The sequence below is a fragment of the Vipera berus genome (genome assembly GCF_964194415.1).
Source record: "Vipera berus genome assembly, chromosome: 1".
NCBI classification, from domain to species: Eukaryota; Metazoa; Chordata; class Lepidosauria; order Squamata; family Viperidae; genus Vipera; species Vipera berus.
In genome coordinates this window covers 288,145,344-288,158,701 of record NC_138202.1, presented here as the reverse complement: position 1 = coordinate 288,158,701, position 13,358 = coordinate 288,145,344, and the positions used below count along the sequence as shown (strand labels likewise).

General features: G+C 37.8%; 1 protein-coding gene across 1 annotated transcript in view; it reads left to right on the top strand.

The window, feature by feature from the left end:
* Positions 1 to 13,358, top strand: part of HEATR1 (HEAT repeat containing 1) — a 42,586-nt gene that overhangs the window by 11,803 nt on the left and 17,425 nt on the right. Inside the window, exons 11-22 of the mRNA XM_081328485.1 lie at positions 847 to 964; positions 2,245 to 2,352; positions 3,802 to 3,897; positions 4,663 to 4,757; positions 5,571 to 5,782; positions 7,159 to 7,280; positions 8,497 to 8,700; positions 9,092 to 9,263; positions 9,490 to 9,638; positions 9,853 to 10,045; positions 10,713 to 10,885; positions 11,854 to 12,021. Coding sequence (XP_081184611.1) covers positions 847 to 964; positions 2,245 to 2,352; positions 3,802 to 3,897; positions 4,663 to 4,757; positions 5,571 to 5,782; positions 7,159 to 7,280; positions 8,497 to 8,700; positions 9,092 to 9,263; positions 9,490 to 9,638; positions 9,853 to 10,045; positions 10,713 to 10,885; positions 11,854 to 12,021 — 1,810 coding nt within the window. The remainder of the gene's footprint in view (positions 1 to 846; positions 965 to 2,244; positions 2,353 to 3,801; positions 3,898 to 4,662; positions 4,758 to 5,570; positions 5,783 to 7,158; positions 7,281 to 8,496; positions 8,701 to 9,091; positions 9,264 to 9,489; positions 9,639 to 9,852; positions 10,046 to 10,712; positions 10,886 to 11,853; positions 12,022 to 13,358) is intronic.

The following is a 13,358-nucleotide window of genomic DNA, read 5'->3' as shown; positions in this document are numbered from 1 at the left end:
TCCAATTCCTTATATTTTTCTTCAATTTATACATCTTCAATCATTTTTAATTTATTTAAAAATAAATATCCTATTAAGAATGCATAGTAACTTAACAACAGAAAATTGAAAGAAATAATGCATACAAAATTGTTGAAAAAACTAAAACTCAAAACTGATATTAAAATACTAGAGGTGTCTTCTAGTAATAAGTAGTTCCAAATCAGCAAGTTAAAAATTATACAGCGCTAAAGCATAACAATTATTAATATAATTAATATAATAACAATTATTAATAGCCTCGCAGCTCTCCTAACCAGAAAGGTTTTAGAGCTTCAGAACTAGAATGTCACACAAACCTAAGGAATGAAGAAAGTACTGAATATTGTGTTTCTTCCAGTTTCTGTCAGCGCTTCTTTTTCTAGGACAATCCTTTGCTTTCTGATCTCTTAAATCCATAAAACTGTCTACACTGAGTTTGTTTTATTAATAGTCTGAAAGTAAATTTATCTTACCTGAAATATGTAATGTAAGGATTCCTGAAAATAAGTTAATAATGTGGCATCTTCAAGACTTCCAAAAATGGTCTCAACTCCTCTCTGGTTGCTGAGATCTTGTACAAGAAAGCTGACTTCATGCAAAGTTTTGGTAATCTTGTGTAAAATATGTGTTTATTTATTTTTATCCCACCATTAGTCTTTTTACAAATAACTGAAGACATTTATAAGGCATTAGCAATTTCTCATGAAAAGGTGACACTGGGTGGCATACATGAGGCATACAGTATGACTATAAAACAATATATAAAGAACCATGCTAGGTTTTCCTAGAATATACCGTATGAATTGCTTTCTTTGCCTATCACAGATACTCTAGAACACTAGATTTGGTACTGGAAAAATATCTGAAGAATGTCAAAAATCAGAAGGAGCAAGATCTCTTCCACCAATTCATTTCTCTTTCAGTGAGTGGTGGTAAATACCAGGTAAATCAATCTTAAGACTGTAATGATTAAGATTTCTTCTTTTTTAATTTGTTGACACTTTGGCATTGAGACCAGTTAGAGCATTTCATAAAACAATTAATCATAGATTTTTCTCTTATAGATATTGACAAAAAGAAATGGCCTTGTGATACATTTAGCACAGTTTGTTGTCAAGATGTGAGGATGTGAACTTTTTTTAAAAAAATGTAATCTGGTGTCATAGAGATATAATGTCAATAGACCACGGGTGTCAAACTCGCCGCGTCACGTGGCGTATCGTGACTTTTTTTGCATTGCCGGAGCTGGGGCGGGCGCGGCTTCCACATGAGGACCCAGATTGTTGGGGGCAATAAGCTGACTTTGTAATAATGCCGCTTGGGGGGGCGAAAGCCCTAATAAGCAGGCATATACATAGAATGAAGGCTATTGCTAAGCACATTGATTTGTGCTTAGAGTGTAAGCCGCCCTGAGTCTTCGGAGAAGGGCGGGATATAAATGGGATTTTAAAAAAAAAATAAAAAAATAAATGATGCGGCCCAGCAATTTGACACCCCTGCAATAGATCATCTAGTTTGCATCCAAAGGCTATAAGAAGGCTCCTCTTAACTGCCTATAAATCACTGGTAGACAAAATTAGTACCAAAGGTTTATCAATAATTGGCCACACCTTTGATGCAGGGTGCCAGTAAGAATCCTCGAGATTGTCATGAATTGAATAAGTGCTCTGTAATCTACTGTCAGGTTTAAGCATTTAAACATGCTATGTATGGATTAGAAAAGAATGTTTAAAAAAACCTAAAGCAATACATGGTCCATAAACCAATTTAAAATAGTTGAACACTTTTCCTGACATCTTTTGAAGTGATTGGTTATAGTTCCTGATTAATTTAAGGGAAACTCTTTGGCTGCTTTATCCTGCTTCATATGCAAAGAGAGTCAGTAGTAGAGAGTATAGACTGACAGCAAATTATGGTATAGATCAGGGGTGTCAAACTGCCGGCCTGCAGGCCGGACGCGTCACAATGAAACCGCGCCCACCCCATTGCCAGCAATGGGGAAAAAGCTCCGATACGTCGCGCGACATCACGTGACGTCGCGAGTTTGACATGTCTGGTATAGATAAACAATATATTTACTGAGGTTTTTTTTCCTGAAGTATGTCTTTGTGTTCATATGTACAGTAGTTGCAGATTTATGAACAGAAAACATCTAAGTAATAAGCTCCCTTATCTTTCAGGGGCATAGAGTTAGGACTGATTGATTATATTTTGTATTCCTAGTTTCTAGAAGATTCAAATACCTCCCTGCTCCTTAGTTTGAATCATTCACAGCCAGCAGTGAGAGTCCTGGCTATTCAACATTTGAAAGAAATAATTGAAACATCAAAGGTTGGTTGTTCTTAATCTATTTGTTTCTTATTTCTAATTTTTTCCTGAATTTTTGATATGCTTTTTGATATACTAGGAGTGAGGAAAAAAATAGGGGTATTTGCAGCAGGGTTGCCCTACTTTCATAAGCCTGAGGACCACACCAAGTTTTGCAAGTCATATCAAGAACTGCACTTGGGTAAAGCTGAGACATATTTTCGGATGAGTTTCTCAGATGTTTTAAGGAGTGAAACAGGACCCTTTAAAAGCAATTGTAAGATTTAAAATTTCCATTTTGTCCTTCAAAATTCTGAAGACAAAAACAAAAACCCAAAAGGACCCACACATTTTGCCCCTATCCACTCTGGAGTCGCTCTTGAAGCTACATATGGCCTCCAAGTTGTCATTTTTGTACCTCTTCTTTATAATAATCTAAAGTAAAATCTCATTCCTTTTATATTGAATCTAAACTGTACATTCCATTGCATAGCTGTCTGTACAGCATTGTTACATTTCCACTAGTTTCATGTTGACTAAATAAAAGATGACCTTTTATAAACTTGAGCAATAATTGGAGCAGGTCACTACTACAAAAGTGGTAATGAGCCTTGGTGGAGCAGTGGGCTAATGCCTCCTTAAGTAACACCAGCTGCCTGCAGTTAGTGCAGGTTCGCATCCCACCAGGCACAAGGTTGACTCAGCCTTCCATCCTTTCGAGGTAGGTAAAATGAGGACCCAGATTGTTGGGGGCAATTAAGCTGACTTTGTAATAATGCCGCTTGGGGGGTGTATGAAAGCCCTAATAAGCAGGCATATACATAGAATGAAGGCTATTGCTAAGCTTGTAAGCCGCCCTGAGTCTTCGGAGAAGGGCGGGATATAAATGGAATTAAAATAAATAAATAAATAAATAAATAAATAAATAAAAAAAATGTCAGAAAAACCTCTTCATTTGTACTCTCCAGTTATCGTGCACTGTATATAATGTATATCTACAAAAGAAGAAATGAGAATCTAGGACAGTCTTCAGCTGCCCTATATAAGAAGGATTGACATTACCTTATTTTTATGTATTTATTTTTATCCTGCCTTCATTATTTTTAAAAAAATAACTCAAGGTGATAAACATACCTAATACTCCCTACTATTTTCCACACAACAACCCTATGAGGTAGGCTGGGCTGGGAGAGAATGACTGACTCAAAGTCACCCAGCCGGCTTTCATGCTTTAAGATGAAACTAAAACTAGTTTATAGCCTGATGTCTTAACCACTAGACCAACTGATTTATAAATGCTGCAACCATAACTCCTATGATTCCCAGATTCATAACTTAAAGCAATGTTTAGTTATTATTATTTAAATAAGTATGTATGTAAACAAGTTGGATTTTTCCCAGAAATGGTGAATTCATGACAGTGCATTATGATACCTTTTTAATGTTCATTTCCTTCATGATTTTTATTTTTAGGAGGGCTTTGATGACTCTTTCATAGAAGAAGCCATTGTAGCACGACTCAAAGATGATAATTTAGATGTGGTTATGTCATCTCTTCATACATTAGATGTAAGTCTTAATCCTTTGGAAGATAAAAATATATGGTACTTTGAATTAGTCAGCAATGAATTAGCTTTTGCATTGGTTAGAATTTTTTCCAGAAGCTTCAGGCACAACATTCCCTCTCATTTTATCCCCCTGAAGATGAGAGAGATTGACTGTGATAGTGTCCATTGAGTTTCCATTGTTCAGGGCAGACTTGAACCTATGTCTCGTTTAGGCCTGTTCCAATATTTTGACTACTCCACACCCTGACATGGCACCTGTCTAAAGAAGAATTACTAGGGTCCACCTATAATAAAATGATAGCATGTTAAAGCAGATTCCCTGCTTCTCTTTGTTGACTGAAATTCTGTATTCTCTTACTTGGGAATTAATCCAATTGCAATCAGAGGGAAATTTGAATATGTAGAATAGTGCTTTAAATTAATATTGCCTGAGACAAACCTGAGGAGGGAAAACTCGAAGCCAAGAGAAGAGATCAGATATTCAACATATACTGGACAAGCAGGTTAGTTTCAGTCTCACGAAGCTGTAACTGTATCATCAAAGTAAGATTTTTTTTAAGAGACAGAAAAATCCTTAAGATGTGCAAAATCTAAAATAGAAACCAGAATCACTAAATCTATTTTGATACTAGACTTATTCATGTTATATTTAAAAAACACTTTATTTTTTAAAAATACACATATTGTGAATACTTTTGGGTAGGATTCTGCATTATATTTCTCTATTTTATGTAATTTTGTGCATTATTTGTAAATTTTATTTTAGAGTGCCTTGGTTCGTTTGAATATATTTGGTGAACAAATTGGACTCAGTCTGTTGTCTCTGTTTGAAAGAGCTGATCTCTTAAAGGATGAAAAATGGTAAGTGATAATTTTTACATCATTTGGTCTCAATTTTATATTAATAGTGGAAATTTTTTCCATAGTATAGAATCTTTACACATTCCAAGTGCTGTTTTTTCCAGATTATTACATATGTAAAAATACCATTTATGTTTTCACCTTGTAACTATGTTTGTAAGATAGTTGTCAATGTACTAATTATATTGTTTTATTGTGGCAGCAAATTCATTAAAGAATCTGTATATGCAGGTAGTTAATTACATATTCTTCCATTCACATAAGTCACATAGTTACATATTCTTCCATTTAATATGACCTGAGATTTATAATTTTTAAAAAATGATCTGAGATTTGTGCTTTAGAGTAACAGATTGCCTCAAAAAATGTGCATGCATACAGATATTTTTCATCCTGATGACGTTGGCAGTTAGCCAATGAAAGCTTGATCCTTTAATAATAAAAACTATTTTAGTTTTCTTATTCTATCCCAGTGTTTGTTTGGTGTGTGTGTGTGTGTGTGTGTGTGTGTATTTTGTTGGTTTGTTTATACACACACACACACAATGTTGAAAGAGATAAGGGGGCATTAAACATTATACTATGGCCTTATACTATCCTGCTTCCAACATGACTTTGCCTTTAATATCAGGCTCCATCTTAAAAGGGAACATTATCTCCTCTTTCACAGGTAGCACCATGAGTAATACAAATATGTTTTGTTGTCGCAAAAGATTCAATTGTTACAATGTTAAAGTGTGTTTCAGAGCGCGTAATCTTGGTTATGGAGGTGTAATCTAAACATATCCATTCTTCTTCCTATGTACTTGCTAGGTGCAAAATTCTAGAGATGGTATTATGCCTTTTAATGAAAGTAGATACTGTTAAGGATAATAAAGATCTCTTCAATCAGTTAGTCCTACAATTGCTACCTTTTCTGGTCATGACCATCAATGATCTAGAATCTGCTGAAGGGAGAGTGGCAGTTTGCATAACAGAGTCCGGTCTTTGTTCTCTTCATCCTTTGTTGAAAGGTTGGCCAAATGGTAAGTAATTGAATTCTTTCCTGATTCAGAATTATGGAAGTTGAAGTCATAAAAGGGCCCTTGTTCCCCACCCCTGTTCCAACGGGAGGCTGAGTCACTGTAATTCTCTTTCTGTGTTACTTAAGAATGTTTTTGTAAGACAAAAAAATAGAAGCAGAAGTCCAAAAAGGTGAACTTTTGTTTCATATTTGTGATTGTGCGAGTTTGAAATCAAGCTGCAGCAAAACAAAATCCAAATGACATGACTTTCCAGAGGCTGCTCACACTGCAAACATTCTGATCCAGAGGTGCAATTCTCATTTGCTCAGGGGCTTCCTCTGACTTGTGGTATAGTGAAGACCACACTCCAAAATTGAATAGGTTTAGGAGTCAGTGGTTGAGGGCTGGAATTCAGCCTTTTATCTGAGTAATCAGGATTGTGCAGGTAGTCCTTCACTTATGACTATAATTGGGGCTTGGAATCTCAATCATTGAGTGAAGTGATTGCTAAGTCAAAAGCCATGTGACCGTTTATCTCAACGAACACAATCTGCCTCTCCCACTTGTGGCCTTTAAGTGACCATGCAGGTTGTTAAGCGAAGCACTGGGAAGGGGACTAACGCCTCCCACGTCTAGTGGGGCAGGGAAAGTGCTCCACCACACCCAGGAGACCTGGGCTTTCTCTCCATCCACTGCAGACAACAATCACGAGAATAATGGCGTTTGCTAGTATTTTTCCGTTTGAAGGGACAGAGATAATAGTGTTCACTAAAAGATTGCTCAAAGCAATGGCATTCATTAGCGTTTTTGCTAGGTTTAAGGTTTGTTGTTCCAGTGTGCTGGAGTGCTTCTCCTCCATTTGCAACTTTCTCTACCAGCTTCCTCATTGACTTTCTGAGGAAAGTCAGAAATGAATTATACATGGCGATCAGATGATCAAATGGCCCTTGGCATCGGGTCATTAATGTGAACAGGTTGTCAAGCACCTGAAAAGCGGTCATGTGTTGGGGACAACTTTGTAAGATGGCGGAAAGCGCTTTACAGGCCGTGAAGCACCCATTCTGAGGTTGTCGTGACTGCAAACAGTCATTAAACAACCAGTTACAAGTTGAAGGCTACCTATAATATCAATTTATGGGTCATGTTATTGAAACTACATACACTTTCTACATTTTAGGCACTTTTTCAATAAATAGTTATTCTGTGGTATCATTTTTTTTGTTGTTTGTAAGAAGAATGATACCCTCCCATTTTTTCCCATGAATGAACTTTAACATTAAAGTACACATTCTTTTAAAACCTTTCCCTCTCTGTAGCCATCAGTGATTTCAAAAGGTTTAACCAGTCTCCCACTTCGATTTCCCGTTCTGTTTTATGTTGTTATTGTCCTGAAACAGTTTTCCAAGAGGTGATTAATTCAGCTAAGTCAGGAGACCTATCAGGCACGTCTAATGCCAGACTGCTGGACCTCTTGTCCAAGAACCTGATTTCAGAAGATTCTTCCTTCGTGTCAGAAATGGTATGTGTGGTTTACATGTCCTGCTTATAAAAATTCTCAAATTCTCAGATCAGCCGTTTTAAAGAAAGTATTAAGTAGCATAACAATAAAATCCAGCAGCCAGGCGTTCTGTGTGGGTTACATCATGTTGGAGAATATTTCAAGCAATGACACCCCTGTTTAGTGAGAAATGTAGAATTTTCGTATTTCATTGATGCAAAAGAACATGCAAAATGGTAGTTCTTAAAGTAGCATCCCTTGAGAGATTCGCTTTATAATCCAGCCAAGCTATAATGCTGCATCTCTGATTGAAAAGAAACTTGAAGAAAGCACTGAACAGGGTTTCTCTGCAAAGCATATGGTCATGTGGTGTGAACCCCTCTGCCTTTTTCCCTGTTGGAAGGTGTTTGTGGAAGTCTCCCAAACAGACCATGGTACAATTAAATCTTCTGACCCATGTCCCCCAACAACTATTGTTCAGAATGGTGTTTTGCTGATTTCAAGCATTTTAACTATATGGTCTTAAGATGGAAGAGTAGAGAGCATTATTTTGAGCAAGTAGTCTGTTGCTGCTGAAAACAAGCTCTCCTCTCCGAAAATTTCCTCTTTTTTTGATAAAGTCCTCTGAGGGAGATGGGGTGGTTTAGAAGTGTGAAAAAGAAAAAAAGAAAAGACAAAACATAAAGTGCTTGGTTGAACTTTTGGACTAAAGCAGGGGTAGGCAACCTCGGCTCTTTTATGACTCATGGACTTCAACTCCCAGAATTCTTGAGCCAGACATGCTGAGGGAAAAGGGAGAGGTTTCCAAGCTGAGCCAAGGTGACTCAGGAATTCTGGGAGTTGAAGTCCATGAGTCATAAAAGAGCCGAGGTTGCCTACCCCTGGACTAAAGTTTCCTGTAATGGGGAAAAGGTGGTAGCTTTGTAGCAGGACACATTCCAAGATTAACTTTCAGATTGTTTGGTATACCTAAGCAAACCCATGCTTAAAAACAAGAAAGGGGCTGCTTGCCAAAATAGCGAGTACTGAATTACATTCTCCTACAGTCTAACCTGGAATATAACAACTTTATATACTTACTATGTTTTACTTATTAAAGCCAAGATTTTCATATAGAGTATTTAAAAATAAAGATACAGAAAAGGTAAATGCTTGCAGAGTGCTAGGCAGTTATCAAAATAATCCATTCCTCAAAAGAATAATGGACACTGACTCTCTGTTGTTATTCTTGTTCAAGGTGGAAGGCTTCATCAATCTTATTGAAAAGGAATCTCCTACTGGAAAACAGAAGCTAACAGGCCACATTATAAGTTTTGTCCTTGTCCAGTCTTGTTGCAATTGCTCCCAAATGGGAGACTGTCATTTATTCCTGGCTTTAAGGATCTTCCAGTTTTTGAATAAAAAAATGCACAGATTTAAAGGCAACTGTCCTTCAGAGGAGGTGAGAACTTTTAATTTTAAAATTGCGGCTTTAATCAGAAACCCCTTTTCTACCCATTCAGCTCTTAGATTTGTGTATGTATACCACGTTCAGTTCTGTTGATGTAGGAGAGATATTGCATGATATATGCTTCTGGTAGGGAAAAGCGACTCCTACAATTTTCAAAACATGTAAAGAGATGAGACGAAGTTAAAGGTCAGAAAGACAATTACAGGAAGTAGACTGTAGTAACAATCATTAAAAAAAATAAGGAGCAAGGATACAATAAAACTGGTGAGCTTCCCATATTTAGTGATTTATGAAAGATTAGGAATATCTAAGGGACGTTGAAGGTATTTGGTCCTCATGTTCCTTGACAGTGCAGTAGATCAGAATTCTTTTTCATCTTCAGAACATTTCATCTGAGTTCTCATCTGGGAATGAATCTTTCTGGGACTTGTTATCGACGTATACAAACAAATTAAATGTTCATGCATCGGTTGATCTTGAAGATGCCATGCTGTTCCTCATTTTGTTGAGAAGATTTATTGAAGGCTTGGTCTCTCCAAATTCCTTTTTGAAAGGTATGTTTTTTTATTGCAGGAGAAGTTAGAGTTGAAAAATGCAGATGCTTTTCTTGTTGAAGTAGTATTTGCTTGTATCTTGCAATTCTGAAACAGAAATAATCAGCATCTCTCAATTTTAACCTGAATAAAGTGATTGCTATAGTTTAGTTTAGTTTGGTTTTGTGTAGTTTCAGAAAATGCTTTTGCTACAGTCCCTAATTGCCATTTCTTTGCATTTCTACAGATGAAGTCTGGTGGAATCCTGAAACTTTAAATTCAAACAGTAAAGATTATTTGCACTTGCTGTTGGGACTATTTGACATTGTTATCAGAGGTGCAAGTGAGGGATTCTATGCTGGTCATTTTCGGGCAATGATGCGACTTCTGTTTGAGGTAAATGTACAGTCTGACAAGAGAAAACCTCTGGCTATTATTCTGATGTAGGCAATTCTGAACAATTTATTTTGCTGAAATTTTACAGTGAGATTGTATTACGGGATCCATTGAAGTGAAATGAGGGTGTCTCTTTTCAAAGCCACCAAAAAAGGTTAATGGGCTCTCAAAAAAAATTGTATATTAACCGCTTCCTTTTTATCATTATCTGAAGGCACATTTGAAAGGACCAGAGCATCAATTTAGTTTTCTCTCCATTTTATGGACTTACAACTACAACTTGTGCAATCAGCTAAACTTTGTGATGGATGCTGTGCTGCAAACTCGGGCATTGTACATAGGATGTGTCATGCTCGAATCTCAATCCGAGCAGAAAAAAAGGCAATTGGTGTCAACTGCATCTCCAGGTACCGGTGATGGCCTTTGGGATATTTCCCTCTGGTTATTGTAGCATTAATTGATTGTAGATTATAAATTGTCCAGTGAAATTAGGGGGAAAATCAGCACTAACTTCTTTCCTGTCTTTCAAGCTATCTACCCTTACAAGAAGTTTTAAATTATTTGGAGAGAAGTTTACTTTCATGTATTATTATATTGAGTTGGGGAGAGAGGGATAATTATTTATTTTTTTCTCCAGGACTTTGGCATTCTATTTTCAGGTTATAATCAGACTTAAATAAATAAAGCTTCTAACCATCTTTAAACTTACCGAGGTATCTCTGTACTTTTTTACCATTTGGAAAAATGGTAAGTCCAGACTGAAAGGATAGCAGAAACTTGCTCATAAAAATAAGTAACTGCACAGTTTTTAAATTTTGAGGATTTTAACTGTTTCAAAGGGTTGTAAGTGTTTGAATTAGAAAACAGAGAAGATCTTGGTGAGCTCAGCATTTACAGTTCAGAGGACCTAAGTTCTTCATGGTGGCTGGGATGGTGTAGGCAGATTGGTTCTCTCCAGCAATACAGTAAAGTTGTTTCTCAGGATAGGAGTTTTCATTCTGCATAGTTAATGAATCTAAGTTGATTTGGAACTTTGCTAAAGCAACAACTGTTGTCCCTACTTGCACTTTCCAGTAATTGTATCTCTGTTGATCAATTTGGGAAGTCCTGTGAGTGAAGTCCGAAGAGCTTCTCTCAAGTGCCTCCATTCCTTAAGTGGAATAGAAGAATCCATTTTCCATCCTATGCTTCAGAGTTTCACGAAGAAAGCCGAGGAAATAATGTCTGACTCAACTTATGTTATCCAAGTAAGCATAGATGAAGCCATGATGTTTTACCTGATGTGCATCTGCAATTTTCTATATTTGTGTCTTTCTGATGAATCAGACCCTCAGAGCTCCTCTTGTGGCCTGTTTGGAGTCAGGATCATTGAAGCAAGTGTTGGATCAGAGACTAGGAAGCATTTTCTCCTCAGGAGCCCGTCTTCTGTTTCCTTTGAGAAGATGGTAAAATTATCGTGACCTGCAGGCCAAGATGAACAGATTATTTTGCCTTCTTGGTCTTTCTTGCAGCGAGCAATGGGGGATTGGAGGCATCCTCACTTAGGATCTGATCAGTGAACAGTCTTGCTCAGCGCTGTCAACAATCTGATATTTTTGGCAGGAGCTTTTTGCAGCATTTTGAAGAGGTACTACAAATAGGATCAGAAAACTTTTTTATGCAGAAGGTCCTTTCTTCCACTGATCCATGGACACCTCCCAGTTGCCTCTCTTGGATGAAGTTCTCCACACAGCTGCAGTGTTTCACACCCAGCTGAATGGGATGCTAATCATACAGGCTTGTGCTTCGTCCTGCCTTTTTTTAAAAATCTTTTTGCAGTATTGTACATTTTTGTTTTGATTTCCCGGAAAAGGGTTGTGAGAAAGCAGCTTTTATATGGCTCCAGGTGTGCTTTGAAATGCAGAGTAAATGCCTCAAAGTTGTGGCTGGTATTTGGGGGTTAAGAATGATAACTGATAGCAGCAGAAGAATCTATGGCAGATACAGAGCAAAAAGGTCCTAGCATGGGCTCACTCCTTTCATTGGGAGCCAGAAATTCATATCACTATGCTAAAGGACCTCTCATTTCTTCCTTCTTTAGGTGGTATTTTTGTTTTATAGATACATATGCACAGTGGTTCATAGCTAGCATGAAAATGTGCATGCAATAATTGCGGTCCACTTTCAATTCCTTTGTCCTTCAATTACAATTTTCCACATTTTGTTTATAATCTAGGTTCTTGGTGATCTCTTTGGAGGAGAACCTACCCAACAGAAGCGAAAAGCCAAGCAGCAGAAATTGTCAGAAGCATTGACAGCATTGCTTGAATGTGTCCAAGGCTTTAGATGTCCTTCCTATATTGCAAGAAACCTGATGAAAGTTCTTCATGAAGTCAATGGCAGTGTGGGTGAAATACATGGTGTTAACACTGGGAGAATACCCTGATCAAGCCAGATTTTTTTGTGTTGTTTCTCTGCAGAGCGAAACCTTGTTTATATCTTAGTTTTGTTATATTAACGTAATAGAACTTTTTCTATCCCTTTTTATTTGCATAAGTGAGCCTTGGTGGAGCAGTGGGCTAATGCCTCCTTAAGTAACACCAGCTGCCTGCAATTAGTGCAGGTTCGCATCCCACCAGGCTCAAGGTTGACTCAGCCTTCCATCCTTCCGAGGTAGGTAAAATGAGGACCCAGATTGTTGGGGGCAATTAAGCTGACTTTGTAATAATGCCGCTTGGGGGGTGTATGAAAGCCCTAATAAGCAGGCATATACATAGAATGAAGGCTACTGCTAAGCTTGTAAGCCGCCCTGAGTCTTCGGGGAAGGGCGGGATATAAATGGAATTAAAAAAAATAAAAAAATAAGACTTAAAATGCGGAGACATATAGAAGGGCTTCAGATTGCCCCTTGGATAGTTGTATTGTTGTTGCCAGAAATACCTTTAGTGCAAAAAAGAAGGTAACCAATGCTATCCAGGCTGACTGTATGGCAACTCACAATCTCTGACCATCAGCCAGGTTGTCTAGGGCTGGTAGGAATTAAAACTCAGAATTTCTCGAAAACATCAAGTTTCATATACCGTGTTTTCCCCAAAATAAGACCTATCCCGAAAATAAGACCTAGCTTGATTTTTACCTGTGCGCCTAATATAAGCCCTACCCCCAAAAGAAGAGGCCACTCATCCCATCCCATGTTCTGGTTGTATGAAGTGGGGCGAAGCGCACAGGTAAAAATCAAGCGGGGGGTGGGGGGTGGAGCTCCCCCATGCACCCTGCACCCACTTACCTTAGAACCACCGCAGCCAGGCCTCCCAGGCCCCGACACCCCTTGAGAGGCTGCCTGACTTCTTTTGTGGAAACTTGTGGCCAGATGCCGCGTGGCACATTGTGCCAGTGCTTACCACTTGGAGGCAAAAAAATTATAAGACCAGGTGTTATTTTCAGGGAAACAGGGTATCTGCTATAAAAGGAGGTCCTTCCAGAATGAGATACTTTCTTTAAAAAAAGAATCAGCTGGCTGTCATCATATATACCAAGTCTGCAGAGGTTCTTAGGAGACTAAGACATGTCTTCAGATAATTTGCATGCCGAGTTTATTACTGTTGATTAAATATGCTCTTGCGTCATACACATTTAGAAATTTGGCTTTCTCTCCTTAAACATTGACTTGCTTCCAGAAGTTGTGGGTGCTCCATCACTGGGGATTTTTAAGAAGATATTGGACAGCCATTTGTCTGAACT